Genomic DNA, 23,483 nt, shown 5'->3' with positions numbered 1-23,483 from the left:
TTTAATTTGCTTTTCTTCCATTACTACTGAGGTTGAGCATGACCCTCTTCATATTCTTATTAGATACTTGGGTATCCTATCTATGAATTTCCTTTGCCCACTCTGCCATCATTCTTCCTGCTTTGATTTGGTTCCTTCGTGTGAACAGAATCTCTTATTACATAGATATTGTCGTGAATATCTTTGTCAAGACAGTCTCTGGTCTCTTAGCTTTACCTTTGATTGTCTTCCATGGGATCTTGATTAAGAAGTCTCTGAGCTCCTGGAAGATCTATTTCTACATTATTTTCTGTATTCACTCTGTGTTTATATTTCCACTGTCCACATTTAGGTCTTCCATCCACATTGAGGATTGTAGATACAGTAGAAGTAGGCATCAATTTCTTCTTTATATAGTGAGCCAGTCTTCCTAATATCATTTATTAAATGACCCATACTTCCCACTCTTCTTCATCCACCAAGATACTACAGTGGTGTCTTCAGAGATGATTCTAGTTCTGTGAAATGTACTGAAGCTTTCTCTATGGATGTTTTATCTATTTAAAAAAATGCTTTTTTTCTTATATTGGTTGCACATAAATCTGTCTGTATGTGTTCGATTAAATTTAATAATTGTGTTAGGTCTCATCTCTAGGTTTGTTTTTTTTATTCCCTTTATTGATCCATTATCAAACAGGTGTTAATATTACTAAATGTAGTTGTTGATTTACATATTTTCTGCCATAATCTCTGATTTTTTGTCTTGAATTATATGATGGAAAAGTTATTCTTTTTGCCTTCTTTGTTTCACATTTTCCTGGTAGATTTTTTTCCCCATTTCTTCAACTCCTGCTTTTCTGTAGCCTTTTGTTTTATGATGTTGCATGGATCCAATTTTTAATGGTGTGTGTGTGTGTGTGTGTGACTTTTGACATATATTTAACACCTATGTGTTTAATCTTATATCAAAGTTATTTTAGATTTTAGTTCTATCAATAGTCCCGTATTTTCTATTTACTATTTCCTGTTCTCTGCCTTTACTCTGTACCAGATAGCCTCACTCAAGTACCAGTAGTTAGATTTACAATATGATCTGTTTATATTAAATGGTCATATATATGCTGCAATCATAGTTTCACACACATGAAGTTCTTTGTCCTAATTATTCAATTCAGTCACAGAGTTTGTTAATTTATTCAAGAAAGAATTAGTTGCTTGTTAAGTGTATTAATCTAGGCATGGGAACAAAATACCTTGGTTCTTCAGACTTGGTTCTTCTTTTTCACATTGTCTAGGAGTGATGACAATACCTGGCGGATTTCACTCTGTATCATTCACTCAAAGACTCAGAACCTGTTACTGCTGAAACCCACCTAGGCTGAGTTCTCACCATGAAGACATTGAAACAAAGTTGCAGAGAGTGGTCCACTGACACACAGCTGTCCTAATTGCCTGGAGAGTGTTGAAAATTTATGCTGATGTGACTGTTGTGTGGATGGAATACAGAGGGACAAGTATGCTATTTGTCTATTTCCAGGCATTTAACAATACTGCTCCTTCATTATATCACTAATTCAGTGCCCTGAAATTTATCAAAGTAATTGGATTGACTTAGAGCTTCATTGAAATAGTGTAACTACCTTTTTATCCCCTTGTTTCACTCTGACATATTTCAGCATTTTGTTTAGAGGGAGGGAGAGAGAATCCCAAGCAGGCTGCACACCCAGTGTAGAGCCTGATGCGGATGGGGCTCCCCAAGCTTCTAAAGTTGGCTATTTCCCCAAGTAAATAACCTGTTATTACTGACAACCCTTGTAAAAAAGCTGCTTGGGAAAGGGGGCTAAGTTTCAAAATGAATGCCAGTGCTTTTATGAATCTTGCCTATCCCTGTCATGTAGCCTTGCTGTCATCCTCTCTGGTTAGAGTCACCTGGCTTTGCTGCCATCTATATAAACACAAGTAAAATAATTGCAACCCATCTGGATGAGTCTTTTCTCCACCTGGATTAGTAAAACATGAGCTAGGTTTCATTTTCTTTTTTTCTAAACTTATTTTATTTAAATTCAATTAGTTAACATATAGTGTATCATTAGTTTCAGAGGTAGAGGTCAGTGATACATCAGTCTTATATATGACACCCCGTGCTCATTACATCACATGCCCTCCTCAATGCCCATCACCCAGTTACCCCATCCCCCCCACCTCCCCTCCAGCAACCCTCAGATTGTTCCCTAGAGTTAAGAGTCTCTCATGGTTTGTCTCCCTCTCTGACTTAGTAGGTTTCATTTTCTTGATGCCATGATGACTCAAATAGCTTTTCTTTAAATATTAGAGATGCAAGTTAGTTTGGGTTCATCAGAAAACTACTCAATTTTATTACCAAGTGTTCTTTGTAAACACGTTACTGCCCTCAACCGGGGGAAAAGTAACCTGGTTTCCTCCTAAGTCCGAGGTGACTCTAATTATTAATTACAGAAATTCTCATGAATTCTCAAGTTATTCATCATTTTTCAGTGTTAAAGAAACTATTTATTTCCGCATGATATGGCTATGGCCATGAAACACCTTCCATGAAGAAACATCTCTCATGACTAGGGACTAGAATCTCTCCTGGAAACCACCCAGATCCTTCCACCACAGCCGGCTACAGCCATTGGTGGAAAAGAGCAGACGTGACCTGTTCTTGAAAGTGATTTGGAAGGAGATACTGTCATCCTTCTCAGAGTTAGTTTTAGTGTTTTTACCTCCCCAAATTCCAAGCAATTTGTCTTTCCTCTTCTTTATGTGCAATTTGTAACTTTCCAGCTGATGGGAACAATAGTTCCTGTTTCTCTTCATTATAATTCTACATTATGCCTTAAGGAATTTTTTTTCTTCCTAAAACCCTCTAATTGTATTTTCTCCCATGGGCTTAATTGATAATTTTTAACAATGTGGGGGGGAAAGTTATTTTTCTTACCTATCTACTTATGTTGTCATATTTATGGCTCTATGGTTCTCACAATCTGAAAGTCCAAAATACTTTGTTTAGAAAAATCATTGTAGAAGAGTTAGTTGCCCTTGTCTCTGATTTATTCCAAAGTTACACTATTTTTATGTCAATGGAACTACTCTGTTTGGCTGGTATTCAGCTTAGGGGCCTTATGCTTTAGTCTTCACCTGCTAGGAACCCTTTATCTGGTGCATGCAGGGTGTGTATATTGCTGGGCACCCATACATATGTGTGTTCTGATTGATATTTGCCATGCTCTCTTGTATTTCTGAATTGAGCCTTTAGGGAGTTCTTGAGCTCTGATTCCAATATTAGCACTGAATTCTTACTCTCTTTAGTTCTGTTGACATATATTAGTGAGCTTATGAATATGCATAATGCCATATGAAAGACAAAATTTCAGTACTGGACAATGGCTGAATTTGGGACACCTTACTGAGTACAAACAAACCAACCAACCAACAAATAAACACAGACTTTTTTTTAGGTAATAAGTAGTAATCTTTTTCCTGAGATTTATTTATTTATTTGAGAGAGAGAGAGCATGAGTGGGGAGGGACAGAGGCAGAGGGGGAGAGAAACAGAGAGAAATAGACTCCCCACTGAGCATGGAGCCCAATGCGGAGCTCATTCTCACGACCCTGAAATCATGACCTGAGCTGAAACCGAGAGTCAGATGCTTCACTGACTGAGCCACCCAGGCACCCCAGTAATTAAAATTACACTTCCAAACTATTTTTCCCTTGCTTCTATCAATGACAGAATGTTTCTGTTCTGCAGGAGACTAGGAAGATACTGTCAATCAAATACAGGGGGGTCTTATTAAAAGAGAACCCAGCACACATGATGGTTATTCTCTAGTCACAATTTGAAATGAATAAAAACAACACGGATGGATGGATGGATGGAGTATAGATGGGCAGTGTTACAAAAAGATTTGGTTTTGTTATTGACAGTAGATCAATTTCCACTTTAGGTGAAGCAAACTATTGCAGGTTTGGTTCTCCAGGAAGCAGTCTCTGAGAGAGAGTTTAGTGTGTTGGGTGTTTATCAAGGAGTACCCCAACAATCCACAGAAGGACTGGGCACAGGGAGGAGGTGAGCTGGGGTGCAGGCTGACACAGCCTTAGCATCCCTGCTGGGAGCTCTGGAGAAGGAAGAGTCCTTCAGCGCTGTTGTGAGTTTGGGCAGAATTACCCTCCTCAGTCAGTCATAGGATGTAGGCCACCCCAGAAAGAGCCTGTCCTTTGTAAGGTGGATCTCTGCAGCAGGAACAGTCTTCAGAGTGGCTGATAACTGAAGGGTGTTACCTGACATCACTCCCAGAATCTGGGCCACACATCCTTTCTTGAAAAGGAATCTGGGCATTAATTCCTACCACTTACATAGAGGCCAAACAGCTAGAGATATGCATCTTAAACACTTTTCCTAAAAAATATCTTTTCCTTAAATTGATTCCACTTTCTATAATGACATTAGTCCAATATTTCAAATAAGAAACAAAAAGGGGGAAGCAGCTGGTGTCTGAGTCAGTTGAATGTCTGCCTTCAGCTCAGGTCATGATCTGGTGTTCTGGGATGGAGCCCCGCATCCAGGCTCCCTGCTCAGCGGGGAGCCTGCTTCTTCCTCTCCCTCTGCTCCTGCCCCCCCATGCTCTCTCTCTTGCTCTCCCTCTCCAATAAATGAAACCTTTTTAAAAAAGAGAAATGAGGGCGCCTGGGTGGCTCAGTTGGTTAAGCGACTGCCTTCGGCTCAGGTCATGATCCTGGAGTCCCAGGATCGAGTCCCACATCGGGCTCCCTGCTCGGCAGGGAGTCTGCTTTTCCCTCTCACCCTTCCCCCTCTCATGCTCTCTCTATCTCATTCTCTCTCAAATGAATAAATAAAATCTTTAAAAAAAAAAAAAAAGAAATGAAAAGGATCACAGTGTATGATGTTAGCCTAATTGAACTAGACTTTTGTCATCAAAACAATTTGTAAGCCAGAGAACCTCTTTAGTTCTTTGATTCCTGTGATTTCTTTAATTTATTCAGGTAATATCTATGCATTTACTGTTAATGCACTAAAGTCAGTGGCAGGACCTACAGACAAATAACTATGGCACAGCAGTGGGTAACAGATGTCTTGGAAAGGAAGCAGCACAGGGTGAGAAATATTTCAGCTTGCTGTGGAAGAGCAATAGATGGACAAATAAGAAAAGCACTGATTCCCACATAACACCATCAAAGAAATACGTATGCATGAGACCTTTTAGAAGTAGAGAAGATGACATCTAGCCAGTTCTGGTGGTGAGGTAGGATGGGAAGTCTGGAATCCAGAAAGATTCCAAGAGAAACTGAGTTGAGGTCTCAAAGGGGATCCGGAGCCTGAAAAGTTCTCCAAAGTAGCTAACAACTGAGTTGAGTGTTCACACCATAAGATGGTAGGGGTGGGAATGGGGTCCAGGTAGGGCAGGGGGCAGAAATAGGGGAAGGGTATAGTTCCTTGCATTCAGAGTCAATAAGGCTGAAACAAAGAATCCCCAGTGGAGGCAAGCAGGATGAGTCAGCACAGAGATAGGCATCATATCTTGTAATGTTTGTTAGTTTGTTACCTTCTACTTGATCCTGAAAGCAGTGAAATAATTGAGGTAGAGGGATGTGAGCAGAGGGACATGCTCATAACTGTGTTTTAGGACATTAATCTGGCTGAAGTATATAAGATGGATTGCAATGCAGAAAGATTAAAAAGAAAGACTAAAAAATCAGGGAGCCCAATTAGGGCACAATTGAAAAAGTTTTAATAAAAGGTGATGGGTGATGGTTGTGTGTTTGGAAGAAAAGGAGCCAGATCAGGAGATATTGGGGAATGAAGTAGAGACAAAGCAGCCCACTGATAGTGGCTGGAGAAAAGAGAAATGCACAACTAGGAAGGCTTTTATTATTCTGACCTTCTTGTAACCAGGAGGTTTTTTGACAGGAAGAGAGCATGGAAGATGAAACTTGGGTTAAGGGGAAACCGGATACATTTGGTTTGGGACTTGAGATGCTCCCGGGACATCAAGATGAAGATAGTAGCAGACAACTAAATGAGCAGGCATGAAGTTTGAGAAGGAGTTTTTGGTTGAAAATGTAGATTGGGGAATCAGAGGCATGGAGCTGACATCTGGAGTGGAGGGGTAGATGAGGTCATCAGGGAAACTGGGAGGAAGCAAGGCCAGGACAGGGCGCCTGGGAATGAGGTTTCCACAAGTGTAAGACCAGTAGGGGGCACACGGCCTACCACGAATTGCTGAACTACTTATTTAAGGTTTTTAACCTCCTTTGTAGTTTGTTTTATGAATTTTTCATATGAATGAGGCACCCACCCTCCTTTTTCCACGGAATCTATAAACTCATAAAGTCTTATAAAACACTTATCTGTGTGTTATAAACACCCATAAGAAGGATAGATGTTGACATTTATTATTCCTAAGAATATATTACTGGTTTATTTAATTAACTTAGAAATAATTCGAATTATATTTACCATGCTAATAATTGAAAAACCTGATTCTAATTCTATATAGATAAGTCTACTTAAGGAAACGGGCATGTGCACAGACTGCTATAGTCACATTATGCTCATGCGCCATCCTGTGATACTTTCCACTGTAGAATCTTCAACAGCAGGCCCTTAGAGTGGGTAGAGGAAGAGTTTAATCATGTTGTACGAACAGAGTAGAGAACTATATGGCATAGCGCTAGTAATCCACAATTTTGGAATCTACAGCATGTTATGAGTAGCAGAATGCGACAAACAACCGGTCTTATGGGTGGAGAGACAACTGAGTGATATGCTCAACTCACAAGTCACACACACTCATCAGCCTTGTGGTTTTAGAGCCACAAGTCTCATTTCAGGGGACGGTATGGGGCTGGAGGTCTCTGCTGGTCCTGGGCATATCTAGTGGGAGTACAGGCACCAAAGATGCGTGTGTAATTGGTACTGAACTTTCAGAGATCAGCCATGGGATTTGCATTCCCATAGTGGGCAGGATTCACAGACTCAATATTTGGAGACTTCATGAAGCTGGCAAGATATAAAACAAGAAAATTTCTTGAAGGGTAAGAAGAGAGAGCTTGTTGGATGGAATGGGAAAAAGGAGCTGGGAAGATGAGAATATCCATTGCTGTAACCCAGAACACTGGCTTAAAGCAGGTGCTTTGAGCAGTCTGCGACCAGGAGCTCTCAACCTGAGGACTGTACGGAGGACCAGGGCATTAAAGTACCACTAGAGAAGAGATGGCGAATGTGGAGTTAATGAGATTGTATATGGCAGTGCAAACAGCCCCTGTGTGTCTCAACATCCGTGTGATGTATTTGAATTTTCCCAGTGAACTGTGGGCTCTGGGACCAAAAAAATGGTAGGAAAAGGAAAGAGAGCAATGCAAACTGAGCAGTTTCCGTGCACCCCCGGGCCCTATGCCCGCGTGTTACATGAAGCCCTCACCAACACGCATGAATTGTGTTATCACTTTATGCATGAAGAAACCGAATCAACTTAGAGAAAGTGGACCAAGAAGACACTGCAAATTACCCAAGTTTGGCTGACACCCAGCCCATGTTTCTTTTACTATGTCATACTTCTCTCTGGGAAGAAAATAAAAGCTCATTTTTTCCCCTGTGAGGAAGAATATACAATTAATTCTTGAGGGACAAGACATAGAAATGTCTTAGACTGACTCAACATTCTTGTTAAGGGTTTAGAAAGAGAAAGAGTCGAAACTAACATTTGGCTGCATTGGATAGCTCCCAACTGCCTGAGAGAGATGAGCCCCACCAGCACAGAGGATGGTATCAACAAACCTTGTAATTAGTGACATTTAGCAGGTATTTACATGCTTCTGGTAGGAAGGTTATGTCCCAACTTGGTGTAGGTCACATACCAGATCTCTGCTCCTGTGATATCACAAGCTTTCATTGTCAACAAGATTCAGATGATTTACCTAAAGAGGTGAACTAATGAACCAGATAAAGCAGGCAATGTGTCTCAAACAGGTTATTTGGCTTTACCAAGTCATTACAAACATTTTTGAATCACTTGGTTTACTTTTTGCCTTCAATTTTATAACTTATGAATGTAAAATATAAGATTTGGGGCCCTTTAAGAAAATTTAAGGGGCACCTGGGTGGTTCAGTCGGTTAAACGTCTGCCTTCAGCTCAGGTCATAATCCCAGGGTCCCGGGATCGAACCCTGCATTTCTGCATGTTGTATAGCCATTAAGTTTCACAGTTTTTATGCTTTTGTCTTTTAAATTCTATACAAGAATTAAAAGTGGGTTTACACATGAAAATTGCAATAATACAGTATTCTGTATTTGCCCATGTATTTACTTTTACCAGAGAACCGCATACTTTCACATGGCTTTGTGTTATAGCCTAGTGTCCTTTCATTTCAACTTGAAGTAATTCCTTTAGCATCTCTTGTAGGCCAGCCCCAGTGGTGAACTCCCTCTGTTATGTTTATCTGGGAAAGTCTGTCTCTTCTCAATTTTTGAATTATAGTTTTCCTGGGCACAACATCCTTGGCTGGCTGTATTTTCTTTTATTAACTTTTTAAAAAAGATTGTATGTATGTATGTATGTATGTATGTATTTAAGAGAGAGAAAGAAAGAGCACAAGCAGGGGGAGCAGCAGATGGAGAAGCAGGAGCCCCATTAAGCAGGGAACCCAACACGTGGCTCGATCCCAGGACCCTGGGATCATGACCTGAGCCAAAGGCAGATGCTTAACTGACTGAGCCACCCAGGTGCCCCTTGGCTGTCTGTATTTTAAAATATTGTTGATATATATTTAATTTTTGATATCCATTTAATACATTAACTTATGATTTGGAGTATGTAACTAGGTACTTACTTTAATTACGTACTGTGATTGTGTATTAATTGTGAACACACTGGCAACTAAGAGCAGTATCCCCCAGCTGCTGTGCATGTTGTGTTCTTGTGTCTACTCTTTATAAAGTTTATGCCTGGTCCCTTGCCCCCTTGTTTGCCAACTGTGCCTTCTCACTGAGCCCACATGAGTATGTCTGCATTCTCAGCATTGGGTTTAGGCTAAGAATGAGATAGCTGAGTGTTGTGATAGTTTAAAACACAGTGTTGAAAGGAGGGGATTCTCCTTTGAGCAACACAGGTGAGAGTGAGCACATGGGCTTCCTGGTGCTTGTTTTCACTGCGTTGGAGGTGCAGGTCTTTGGGCATGGGTCATCAGGAGTGTCGCTCTGTGGTTCAAGTTCCTGAACTTTACTCCTGGGACTATAATTATATCCCTTACAATTCTATAAACCAATGAATTCCAGAAGTTTTGAAATGGTAAAATTTGTTTTTGTTTTCTTTTTAAATCATGATTCTTCTTGGGGAGCCTGGGTGGCTCAGTCAGTTAAGCATCCGACTCTTGATTTTGGGTCAGGTCATGATCTCAGGGTCATGAGATTGAGCCCCGTGGTTGGCTCCACACTGAGTGTGGAGCCTGCTTAAGATCCTCCCTCCCTCTCTCTCTCTCTGCTCCTCCCCCCAATTCGTGTGCACTCTCTCTTTAAACAAACAAACAAATAAATAAATGATTCCTCAGTAACTACTTGCCTCTATTCTTGAAAATAACATGCATCTGCTCTTTCTCTATTCTAGAACTTTCTTTTGCTCTCAGAAGTAGACATTCTTATATTTAATAATCACTGATGGTCTACATCCTACATACTGTGCTCTTATTAAATAGATTGAGAATATGATATGTCTTACCTTTCTTTCTTGATCTGGGGAATAGAAAGTAAATCCTTATACTTTTCTTCTCCCTACTATCACTGGTAGAAATGGAGTCCTTTCCCTTGCCAAGTGATTTTTCAACTTGACTATTTTGTTTTTTCCTCTCCTTTAAGGCTTATAAAATAGAACCAGCACTAAGCAATGGATTCAGGTGTCCTTGGAAGTTTGTGAACCCCCTGCTTACTCATTCATGCCTCACAGCAACCCCTTTCTTCTACAAATAAGGAAAAAGAGACACAGAGGGGTGCTAAAAACTAAAAACAAAAATGATCTACAATTCAGATAACAAGCACCAAGCCAGTGAGAGCCTACGTTTGTCTGAGTAGACTGACAACCAAGTTTCAACATATAAGAAACCAAACAAGAGGAAATGTAGTTACTTATTTTAAAAATGGTAGTTTATTAAGCATTAATAATATGTACACCAATAGTAAATATTTATGCCACTTGGGGCAACATTTAGAGAAATAAAGTACCTTTGCTACAAGTTGGCACTCTTCCTGCCTAATATCAATTGTGAATAATCATAGCCTAATCCAACCTGATCTTTTCTACCAGCCCCAGGTAGAACCTCATCCTGAGATCGTTTTCTCCTAGTGTCAGATCGGCTCACTGCAGATTCAAAGCTCTAACTGTCCATGAGAATCAGCAAACTATCCACTGTCAGCATTTTTGACATTAAATGCACTGGCACCTTAAGCTGTTTTTGTTTGTTTGTTTCTCTGGTAAGACCTACCTTGAGCCATCCATTCCCTAGTCCTTCAACTCTGGCTGTATTTGTAGTTCTGCAGTCTCACTCCCAAATGCTTTTGAAAGCATATTGTAGTAGTAATAATAATATTAAACAGCAGAATAGCCACAGCTCTGCTCTGTTGACCTCTGCTGCCTGTGACTACATATGAAAGCTCCACCAGACAGAGTCTGGTGTATTATGTTCATCACTGTGTGCCCAGCACATATCAGGAGTCCAGTGAATGGTTTCCATTCAGATGTTTCCCAGATTGAGCTCTTCCATCTCTGCCAAGCTGATAATTGAAATGTACCTATAATTGATTAGTGAACAAATTCTGCAGATATACTGCTATTTAATAATTTCATTCTATGAAATCATCTGGTATAATAACTGGTTCATATTAAGTTATTGCATACTTAATAATCTCAGTGACAACCTTGCATATTTTTAAGTTTCTGAAATAAAATTGGTAAGGTCTGAGCTCTCACTCTTTAGTGAACTAGTTTTGTGGCCAAGGGCAAAATCGTATCTTTCAGAATCAGTTTCCCCATCTACAAAGGGAGACTACGCATAACAACCCCATAGGGCTGATAGGAAGAGCATATTGATCACTTGCTCATGACTCCACAACCCATTAAGTACCCAAGGTAGGATTCAAAGTTGGCTTCTCTGGCTCCATTTTAAGCATTTTATGACTCTGAAATCCTGTGAGACCATCCAGGAAGTTCCTGAGGAAGAGTGGGTCTGAGGCGAGAAGGTAAAGAGGGGCTTCTCAGGGAAGTTAAATCAGAAAAGAGCTTTCCAGAGTGAGCTTGGCTATGTCCATGGCTGGCCAGGTTGAAGGCTGTAAACTTGTCCTCATTAGCAACACAGAACAACTCAGAAAACTGGCCACAGATCAGTTCATCATTTAAGGTCACGCACGTGAGTGTGGAAAATTGAGTACAGAGTAAAGATGTGATTATCCTAACATAAAATAAGTCTCTTTCATTAACATTTGCTATTTGTTGGACGTTAGTCCTAAAAAAACGTTTAACAATGAAATTAGAATCTCTTCTTGAACAGGCTTAAAGTACACCTACTAACAAGGCATGGAATGCATTAAAGGGGGAATGGTAATGATTGTGCTAGTATTAGCGAAGCAGGAAAGAAATCTTTTCTTGTACACATCATTTTCAAAAGCTTCTAAGGGAAAACCAAACCCAAATGCCTCTTTCACAGTATTTACATGAAGAGCACAGAGTCAGAAATATTTTTGTTCAAAAATGATTATTTTCTAAAAAGTCTATCGAAATAAATTAAGTATTTTTGCCGAGGTACAAATTAAGCCATGATTTTCATTTAGAATGATGAGAAAACTCAAGAGCAGGATAGCACAATTTCAACTCTTCTCCTAGTTCACGTATTTACATGCTGGAGCAGTGACTGTATTCCTCTTTCAATGTCACACAAGAGGGTTGGGAAGGAAAAGAGAATGGAGATCATGTGCACAGTTTGTTACCATCTTTCCTCTCTTACGTCTTCTCTTCTTTCTTGCAGTTCCACCTTTTATTCAACCTTTTGAGTTTCCAAGATTCTCCATTGGACAGCGGGTCTTTATCCCATGTGTTGTGGTCTCAGGGGACTTGCCCATCACCATCACTTGGCAGAAGGACGGCCGGCCAATCCCAGCGAGCCTTGGGGTGACCATCGACAACATTGACTTCACGAGCTCCTTACGGATTTCCAATCTCTCCCTCATGCACAATGGGAATTACACCTGCATCGCCCGGAATGAGGCCGCAGCCGTGGAGCACCAAAGCCAGCTGATTGTGAGAGGTAAAGACAGGGACATAAGATGCGCAGCATCGATGCAGTCAGATTCAACAGTGCTCACAGAGAGTGTTCGCTTGAAATAATATGAAAAGAATTAGAATTCATAGAATTTGCTGTGATTCCATTAAAATAAAACCCACAACTATAGAAACCAACCACAAACTCCACTAACACCAAACCAAGGTTTTATTTACCTAAAATATGAAACTCCAAATAATTAGCAGCTAAGAAAGGTGTGTAGAAAGAGGTGGGAGTAGGGTTTAATGAATGAACTAGGCTTTTCCTACATTGGCCACAAAAGTCCATGAGCTCCTGCTGTATTGTATTTACTCTATATAGCACTATTTATAATATTATTATTTGGGGGAGGGGTTCCTTTTTAAAAATTCAATTAATTAACATATAGTGTATTCTTAGTTTCAGAGGTAGAGTCCAGTGATTCATCAGTTGCATATGACACCCTGTACTCAAGTTTGTGCACAGAAGTGAGCATAATTATAACAGCAGAAGGAAGCAACCCAAACAGTAACAGTAATTCTGTGGAGTATATAATGGGTAAAAGGAGTGTGCTAGGCTCAGAACATCTCCAACAAGCACATCAAAGAACAATACATACAGCATGAGTCTGGTTAGTAAAAGAAATAAACCCGAGAAAAATACAATATTATTTTTTAGAATGATGGCTTTAAAAATGTCAAATATTTTTTGTCAGATCACACTTTTCCTAAAGATTCATAAAATAGTCATTTCTTATTTTTTATTATTTGTTTTAGTGAAGTACAGTTGACACATAGCAAATAGTAGCTTCTTGTATTTTTTTTTTGTTTTAGTTTTAGAAATGTGTAGTTTCAGTTTAGAAATACGTTTTGCTCCTCCCTTCTGTTTAGCATTAGACCTCTCATTAATTTAGGAAGCTATAATAGCATTTATTAAATTAAACGAAGTGGGATTATATGTATTTAGAAATTTTAATAGAGTGGTCTAGCTTGTAGAAAATATTGGCAGGGGACTCAATGCATCTAAAATGTAAGCATTTGTCTTGTTTCAAATCTGTATTCTAGTCACCAAATTCCCATGAAGGCTCTACTCCTCATCTGCAAAATGAGCAGCTAGGATTCTGTAAAGTCTGTTGGGCACAGACATGTGAGTTTATGATTCCCCAAGAGCTTTATGCATTCATGTCCTAGTATAGTTCTTACCTGCATTGCAAAAGTAACTATATGAAATTAGAGACTTAGCTTAATGTTGATTATTTGCATTTTAAAATCTCCAAATATTGGGCTCTCAGAGTAATTGTTGGGAGAGGTTGATTTCCATTATTTTCCAGATAGTTGACAGATCTGAGCAGATTCTTTCTTGAGCAAAAGATTCCTATGTCCTTCCTTAGTCTTTGGACCTTGTCCTCATGACATCTTTCCTTCCTTTCTGGCTGAAGAGTAATGTACTTTCTATGTACTTCCCAACAAAAGAGACTGAAGCTACTTAGAGTTTATATGAAGAAACCAAATTTATATTTGTAAAAAAAGATTTTCCCTGAGTAAGAAAATATATTTTCAGTCACATACGAACTAAAAATACAAGTGACAGTTTTTTCTCTTTCTACCTTGTGCTTTTGAGTATAAGAATAGGAACACATGAATTTATTTCTCATTTTTTGAAGATAAATAAAAATGGAAGCCAATGTGGTATCCATTTCCCAAATGTTTTCTTACACGAGGAACTGACTCTTACTATTATTTGTGAAGGGCAAAGCAGTACATCAGCCTGTCTCCTGAATAATCTGCTCTGAAAGATGCAAGTCAGAGAACAGAATGTTAGACAAAAGTGTGCATGCATGCTGTTTGTATCACTTGCCCTTGCAGGGGAGGTAACAGGATTTTTTTGACCAAGGGCAAAGGTCAGATGAACTGAAGTTGAGCCTAGCCATCTGAGATGATGTGGTTGATCACAATCTGATTAGTGGCTCCATGTGGTTTTTCTTCAAATATGTCAAATAAATGTCTGTGAAATTAACATCAAATCACCAATGAGATAAGATAATTCTGAGAAAGGGAATGTGCTTCACAAGCAGGTCAGTGGTTGGAGAAGTAGTCAAGGACAAGATGATGTGGGACAGTAATCCTCAATCTAGACACCTTAACAGATTTAAGAAAACACTGATAACTATTTTCTGGCCCTAGCTGAGAACAATTAAAACATAATCTGTGGGAGTAGATCCATCTTTCAGATCGCCGGGGTATTACTTTCTTCTCCCCCCCCCAAAAATCACCTATTGGTGGTTCTCAAATTTTGTCACACATTAGAATTACATGGGAAGCTTTAAAATTCTTAATGTCTAGGTTGCAGCCCATACTAATTAAATAGCCATCTTTGGAGGTGGGGCCCAGGCATCAGTAATTTGTAAAATCCCCAAGTTGACTTAGTATATAGCAAAGTCAAGTCCTAGAACTCTGGGTAATTTGAATATGCAGCTATTTTAGAAGCCTGGACTTTTTTGTAAATGTGAAGAGATGTCATTAGTGACTTTAACCAGGTCAGTGACATGGCCTGATTTATCTTTTTAATTATAACACTAGCAGTTGTTTGAAGAATGGACTGGTCCAGAAAGCAAGGATAGTCATTAAGAGTCTATTTTGGAAGTTCAGGTGAGATTAAAAGTGCCCTGAATGAAGGTGGCAATGGTTAAAGTAATGAGTAGGAGTTGAATTTGCAATATCTTTTGGAGGCAAAGCAAACAAAACATGTTTATAAAGTGAATGTTGCCAATGAGAGGAAGCACATGTTGCTTAATAAGGTAAATAGAAGTCTTTAACAAAAGTGGAGAAGAAACAAAGAGTTGGCAGTGTGACATAGGAAACAATGATGAGGGAGGAACAAGAGGGTCCAGACCCAAGGCATTCCAGGATTTGAGGTTCCAGGAATCAGCAAAGGAAACAGAGAGGGAAAAGGAGAAGCCAGTGAAGTAAGAGGAAGTCCAGCAGACTGTGGGGTCCTGGATGCAAATTAGGAAATATATCAAGAAATGCAGGTAATACTGTATATAAAATCTCACTGGAAATAGAAAAAGGAAATCCAAGAATTGGTCATTGGGTTTAGGGAGATGGACATTGTTTATGACCGTGAAGAGTTCTGTGGTTGCAGTGAATGTCTGATTAGTAGGGCTAGTGAATGGAAAGGGAGGTGAATAAATGTGTGGGAATTCAAGAAAATATGTATGATTATTTTCAGAAACATTGCTATGATGGGAGGCAGAAAAATGGAGAGGAAGTTGAAGAGAACATGGGACATGGGACAAGAGAAGCTTACATGCTGATGGGAATGAGTCAGAGAGGAAAGAAACATGTGCCACAGATAAAGAGGCATAATTACAGGATTATTCAGATATTTTCATGGAGAGGTAAAAGGGAAAAACAGTAAACAGTGCCTCACTGAACTTGGGAAAATGTCGAACTCCAGCATATACATAGTTAGAGTCTCAGAAAGAGGGGGAGGGAAAAATATATTTAAATAATAATGATTGGAAATTTTCCAAATATGAAGGAAAATATAAATCTACATATCAAAATGACCAATGAAACCCTCAAAAAATAAGGACAAAGAAAAACCATGCCATGGCACATTCTAATTGAATTGTTAAAAACTAATAACAAAATATTAAAAGTAACCAGAGAAATTTGACTTGTTACATCAAGAGGACCAAGTAGGAAAACTTTAGGCTACTCATCAGAAACAACTCAAGCCAGAACAGAATGGAACAGTATCTTTAAAGTGCTGAAAGGAGGGGGTGGAGGAACATTTGTCAGTCTAGGATCTATAACCAGCAAAATACACTCTTCAAAAATGGAGGCGAAATAAATACATTTTTAGACAAGTAAAGGTTTAGAGAATCACCAGCTAGATTTTACTACAGTAAATTTTAAAGAATGTTCTTGAAGGTAAAAGAAAACAATTCCATGTAAATTGATCTACAAGAGGAATGAAGATCTCTTGATATGATAAATTTATGACTAAAGATAAGATTCACCTTATTATCATTTTCATTTCCTTTAAAATATTTAGATGTTTTTGTTTAAACATAATAATTTATAGCATGCAAAAATAAAATATACAATAATATCACAAAGAACAGGAAGAAGGAAAGGGGAATTTTCCTGTTGTAAAATTTATCCTACATTATACATGAAGCGGTATAATATTATTTGAACATAGATGCTGCTAGCTAAATATGTCCAATGCAAACTCTTGAGCAATTATCAAAAATGAAACAAATGAGTATAGATATTAATCCAACAGAATAGATAAAAGAACATTAAAATATACTCAATTAGCTAGGGAAAAAAGCAGGAAAAGAGGGCTAAAATACAAAGAAGAGATGGAAAATAGATGGAAAACTTAAATACAACTATATCAATACTTTCATTAGGTATAAATGGACTAAAGATCCCGATAAAAAGCGAAGATTATCAACCTTAATTAAAAAGCAAGATTCAAGTACATGCTACCCCATGTTAAATATAAAGACATAAATATTGAAAGATTAAATGGTATAAAACACCAATCATAAAAAGCTTAATTGGGTGTATTAATATTAAATAAAATAAATCTCAGGCTTTATTTAATTTTATATTTATTTAAATTAAATATTTATTTAATATTAAATAAAATAAATCTCAAGATAATGAATATTACTATAAGCAAATAAGGACATGTTAAAATAATAAAATGGTTAATTCATCAACAAGACATATAAATCTGAAATACAGATGCACCTAATAATAGAAATCCAAACACATGGTTACAAAATAGAACTGAAAGGAATAACAGACAAATAAACAATGACAATTGGGAATTTCAAGACTCCTTTCTCAATAATTAATAGAATAAACAGAAAAATCAGTAAGAATAGAGATTTAAGCTACACTATCACCCCATATAATCTAGTTGATATTTATAGATTATATCAAACAACTACAGAATGCACATTCTTGAATTCTGATCACCTGAGCAATAAGAATGTAAGTTTTGTTATTTAAAGCTACTGAGTTTGTTGTGATTTATTGCAGCAGCTATAGAAAACTAATGCAAGGACAAACATCACTATAGTTCCTACAGACATTAATTAAAAGTAAAGAAATGTTTTGGACAATTTTATGCCAATATATTTGACAATTTAGATCAACTGATCAATGATTTCAAAGAAATAAATTACCCAAATAGATAAAAAAGTAAAAAATTTGACTAGCCCTATGTCTGTTATAAGGTTTGAATTCATTATCAAAAACCTTCCCACAAAAACTGAAGGCCAAGACAGCTTACTTAATTTGTAAGTTTTCGGAAGAATTTAAGAAAGAAATAATAGCATCCTTATACAAACTCCTTCAGATATTCAAGGAAAAGGGAAGAGTTCCCAAATTTTTAGACACAGAATAACCTTAAGATAAAAAGTTGATAAAGGCATTGCACATAAAAAAATTAACAAACTGTTATTGCTCATGAATATAGGTGCAAAAATAGTTGGCATAATATTACCATATCAAATTCGCAATATAAAGAAAATACAACATACCATGACAAAGTGGGCTTTATTGTGGGAATAAAAGCTTGGTTTAATATTCAAAATTAATCAACAGAATTTATCATGTTAACAAAATAAAGTAGAAAAATCACACATTCAAATAGATGAAAGGAATTTACTAGAATTCAATCTCCATTCCTGATTAAAAAGAAAAAAACTCTCAATTAACAATAGTGATTGTCTCACTAGACTAAAAAGCACCTATGAAAAATCCATAGTGTTTTATATTCTTTACCTTCATGACTAGGAAAGACATAAGCATGTCTACTCTCAACATTTCTATCAGTATTGTTTTAGTGGTGATAGCCTTTATGCTTAGACAAGAAAAAGAAATAGAAGGCATGGCATTTGTGGTAGAGGGCACGAATGTGCTGATGACATGGGTGTGTACACAAAAATGTTAACAAATATACCAACACACAAAAGAGAAAGAGAAAGCAGTCAAAGTATGTCAATATTAAAAAACAAGGAAACACCAAGGAAGACTGTGGCAGAGGAAATAAAAAACAAAAGAATAAGACAGAGAAAACATTTTGTTAATGTCCAGAACAAGTCCTTCCCTCCCTATAAATAGTTACTTTAAATGTAAATAGAACAGACTACTGATAACCACAAAGCACAGCCAACTCTGAAGAACAATATGAGCCAGACACACACACAGAGTAATATATTCTATTTATAACATATTTGTCACATATTCGATTTATATCCATTTATAAGAGATTCCAGGATAGAAAACTAATCAACAGAGGTAAAAATCAGAATTGTTGGCACTGGAAAAGGGGATTGGGAACTGACAGGGAATGGATAGGAGGGAACTTTTGGGGTAAATGGAAATATTCTTTTTTTAAAAATTTTTTAATTGTTAATGTTAATCACCATACATTACATCATTAGTTTTTGATGTAGTGTTCCGTGATTCATTGTTTGTGTATAACACCCAGTGCTCCATGCAGAACGTGCCCTCTTTAATACCCATCACCAGGCTAACCCATCCCCCCACCCCCCTCCCCTCTAGAACCCTGTTTGTTTTTCAGAGTCCATCGTCTCTCATGGTTGGTCTCCCCCTCCAATTTCCCCCCCTCCTGAATGGAAATATTCTAAATCTTGATGGGGTGTGGGTTTTGTGCATGTATCCACTTATCAAAACCTATCAAACTATGCACTTTAAAGCTGTGTATATTACTTTATATAAATTGTACTTTAATTTTTAAAATATTAAAAAATAACCTTCCTAAGGGTCAAAATTCTTCAAAAATGAAATAATTAAGTGACTTACTTTGCAAGATAACAACTTTCCTACCAAGGGAAGTTTGTTAAAAATGGGATGGTGTTTTGGAAGGGACTATAGAAAAGGAATAGATGTCACAGGTTAGTGGCTGGCCTTAAATCAATAATGGTAGCTTCCCTTCTGGCTCTAATGCTCATTTAAAAAGAAAAGCTATTATTTAAACACTTTCTTCTTCACAGGCTGTATCATCTTTTATAACAAATGTGGAAAATATTCTATCTTCAACATGGCTTTTAATAAATATTTTTTTAAGACTTTATTTATTTATTTGAGAGAAAGAGAGAGCATGAGTGCAGGCAGGGGCAGAGGGAGAGGGAGAAGCAGATTCCCCACTGAGCAGGGAGCCTGACAGGGGCTCGATCCCAGGACCCCAGGATCATGACCTGAGCTGAAGGCAGACGCTTAACCAACTGAGCTACCCAGGTGCCCCTGTGTTTTGTTAATTCTATTTAACAGCATTTGGAAGGCACATAGGTATACAAGTTCCTTTAAGTTAGCTATGATGAGGATGGGTTTATGATTCATTCAACTAAACTCTAGAATTGGGTCAGGTCTGGAGTGCATGTTTTATAGATACCATAATAGGTCATCGTTCTGATTTCAGAAAGTCAAACACCTTAAATAAACCCTTATCAATCAGCTTTGAGCTTAGTTTTCTTTACTTTCAGTTGGCATGGTAATGGCTAAATGGATTAATTAAATAAGGACTACAGGATATCTTGGATAAAGCATTTTCTGTTTTAAAGTCCTTATGAGTAGCCATCTTTATTGTGGTTTTTTTTCCTTAAAAATTTTCAGTTTGATGAGTTCTGTATTCTTTTGTTTTACTTGCTAGCAGAAGAAAAAAATATTTTGAGCTATACCTCTTTGAAGCGTCAATGGATAGATACAAATATATTCTTTTACGCCCACTCCCGAATGACTGAATTTTTTTCTGTCCTTCTTTCCTTCATCCTTCTCTTATTCCAGCATGAAACAGCCGTGTATTTAGCACATACTTGTAATTGCTATGCCCTGGAATAGTTACTGGAATGATGAATGCTCATTTCTTCCCAGTGAGAGCTCCCATATAGTGGGAGAGAGACAGGTGACAGCCCCACAGGATGGTATGACAAGCTGTAGGGCAACTATGAAAGAAGAGAGGAACGTTACCAAATTTAGGTTAGGAGACAGGTGAGGCAGGTTCCCGGAGGGGGTGGGGAATCCTGAGGCATTAGAAAATACAGCAGGGAGTTACAAAGGAGAGAAAGGAAGGCAATGTGTTCCTGGAAGAAGGTCTGTCACCTACAGTGGTGGGGAGGCTTGAGACAGCAGATGCACTTATTTCCCTGGTGTGGAATAGGATGGCTGGAGACCAACATGGCAGAGGGTAAGACTCAGAGCTAACTCTGGTTCACAGTTTGAAGGTTCTGTGTCCTGAGGTCTGGAGGCCATAGGAATTGAATAAGGGGATCTAAAGAAAAAAAAAAATCATACAGAATAAAGTGAGACCAGGAACCCAGAAGCCCAGAGGGGAGGCTCTGTTGTCCACATGAGAAGTGGTGATGGTTGGAGCTAAAGTAGTGGTAGCAGGGATGGCAAAGGTAGGGTTAATTCAGAAGATACTTTGCAGGAATTGGTGGCCAACTGTTTGAGAAAAATGTGTGAGAAGCCTTGATGATAGACGTTCTCCCCAAGAGTAGCTGGCCAAGGACTGTGCTGGGTATTGGAGTGGGACATGGGACCTCTCATTGTCTCCTCCATTCTCCATCCACCCTTAGTACATAATAGTTGGGACAGGGAACTTTCTCTGTGGATGGCTAATATTTGCTGTGAGTGGCAGCCTCTTGTCTTCGATTGCTAGAAATCAGGCAGCTACTCAAATTTCAGCTTTTAATTTGAATGGTCAAGTAGTTGAATTTTATCACCACTCTGGCTGGATCATATTCTGAATCAGCTAAATGGATGTTTTAGGTAAGATGAAGAATCTTATCATTTTATTGCCATTTCATGAAAGAGCATTCCATATTGCAAACTGTGGACTTGCCAATTAACTTTGGAACACAGTTGTCATTTGGTTCATGAAAAAAATGCAAAGGTATAGTTGGAGAAATAAAACCCACATGAAAATAGCAAACAGCTTTAGAGAATAATTATATAGGTATTTATTTAAATCTTTAACTTAAGAAATGTTTTTCTCTTGGAAGTTTTAAAGTTTTTGGTCTGAGATGTAGTTTGGGAAAAACAGAAATAGAATGAGGAGTTTAGAAACCTTGAAATTGCCTTGTCACAGTGAGGGTGGTTTGGAAGCCTTCAAGTGACAGACTATTAATTACAAGAGCAGAATGAACTCTAATAAGGGAGAGACCAGTGTTTGATATGTTCAGAGAAGGCTTCATGGAAGGAGTGAGCTGCATCAGCCTTGATGTGAGTAGGGTTTTAGAAAGAGAATAAAAATGCAACATTCGGTCTCTCAGTAAGAAAATCAAGGTCCACATTTCTGCTTGTTCATTTTCTAGGTGACTTTGAGAACATGATTGAATCTCTCTGATCCTCAATTTCCTAATCTGTAAAATAGGAACAGTGAGACTTACCTCTTGGAGCTGCTGAGAGTATTTAATTAGGTAACAAGGTGACCGTTGGTATGACCTTGACACCTGGCTGGCAGCAGAGCCCTCTGATGACTCTCCATGAATGAGTAGAGGAGACACAGGTGTCCAGATATATGTTCTGAGGTCAGGGAGGGATAGCACCAGCCAAGACATAGAGGCTGTGCTATGGTCAGAGTTTGCCCATCTGCCTGTTGTTATCAACAAGTATGTGCTTGATGGAGGAAGTGATGGAGAACTACAAATGTCTTTGAACAGATTGCCTGGAGGGAGGAAGACCATTCTGGAGGCAGGTGATGGGCTGTGCTGTGTGGACAGGAGAGCCAAGGGAAAGCGTGCTGGCCTGCAAGCCTGCCTCCCCAGATCTCTTCCCTGCTTCTCTTCTTTTCTCTTTTCTTCCTTTCAGTCCTATCATGATAAGGACACCTGTTAGCCATGTGACCTTGGGTAAATTCCTTAGCCTCTGTTTACCTCCATTCTCTTATTCATAAAATGGGATGATACCTAATAGGAATTTCTGAGGGTTAAATGATGTATTTATCCCAGTGCCTGGCACATAATAACCACTGAGTGGGTGATGACACCCTTCTACACTTGTCCCTCTGTCCATTCCTGCTACTCACATCCACATGATTTTGGAACATGATTGAGGACACACTACATAGAAGAGGCCATGGGGCAATCCAAGCATAGATGATTAATTAGAATGAAGGCCTTGGGAAAAAGTACAATATATTTTTGAAGGAACCACAGCAGTTGGGGGTAAATTGTGTATAGGAAATGAAGGTGACAGCTGAGATAATTCAGCTGAGGTATAGAATAAATGGGCATGACAGCAATGGAGTTTTGGAGCCCAATTCTTTTTTTTTTTTTAAAGATTTTATTTACTTATTTGAGAGAGAGAAAGCACGAGAGGGGGGAGGGTCAGAGGGAGAAGCAGACTCCCCGCTGAGCAGGGAGCCCGATGCAGGACTCGATCCCGGGACTCCAGGATCATGACCTGAGCCGAAGGCAGTCGCTTAACCAACTGAGCCACCCAGGCGCCCGGAGCCCAATTCTTAATCATTCCTTCTATCACAGTCTTATGACCTAGGATCATTATAGAGCTTAGCACAGTTTTTGATTGCCCGGGTCATTGGGAAGATTTATAGAGACTTAATTTAAAATACATTAGCTGTTATCATAAGGGAAATTAAAAGAAAAAAGAACCAAACAACCCTGAGCTCTTATGTGTGTGCCCCATGGCTTACACTACTGTGGACTGATGATCTCCCTAATGTCATGCTCAGTCGGGTGACCTTGGCATTAATGAAGACATTTGGAAGGAAAGCACTAGACTTAATGACAGAACACACATGCCCTTTGCTTCCTATTATTGGCTCTGCATCACTGAGAAGAAAGCCGCCGATGCGATGATTTTCTGTGATTCCAAAGGAGGTCAGTGTTCTCATACTTCTTTATGTCCTATGATGTATCTGCTGTGTCTGGCTTTTAATGATGAGCTGCCACATAGAAAACAAACACCACACAGAAGGCTACTAGTTAACCTTTATTTGGCAAGGAAAATAAAAATTATACGAGGCCACTATCTTATTGCTATGTTTAGTGGTCCAATTTTTGATACCATATTTGTGCTATCATTTTACTTCATCCATTGATTCTTCCAACAAATATTTATTAAGCCTCTATTTTATACCAGATATTCTGAGTGCTGGAGTACAGT

At 38.5% G+C, this 23,483-nt stretch overlaps 1 protein-coding gene across 1 annotated transcript in view; it reads left to right on the top strand.

The window, feature by feature from the left end:
* Window positions 1–23,483, top strand: part of DSCAM (DS cell adhesion molecule) — a 651,058-nt gene that overhangs the window by 374,305 nt on the left and 253,270 nt on the right. The window contains exon 9 of the mRNA XM_035028849.1: window positions 12,031–12,309. Within this exon, the coding sequence (XP_034884740.1) occupies window positions 12,031–12,309 (279 nt within the window). The remainder of the gene's footprint in view (window positions 1–12,030; window positions 12,310–23,483) is intronic.

This window comes from Mirounga leonina, unplaced genomic scaffold, assembly GCF_011800145.1.
Source record: "Mirounga leonina isolate KUSES-001 unplaced genomic scaffold, KU_Mleo_1.0 Mir_205, whole genome shotgun sequence".
Classification (NCBI taxonomy): domain Eukaryota; kingdom Metazoa; phylum Chordata; class Mammalia; order Carnivora; family Phocidae; genus Mirounga; species Mirounga leonina.
The sequence above is the reverse complement of the archived record's forward strand: the minus strand, read 5'-3'. Positions and strand labels throughout refer to the sequence as shown.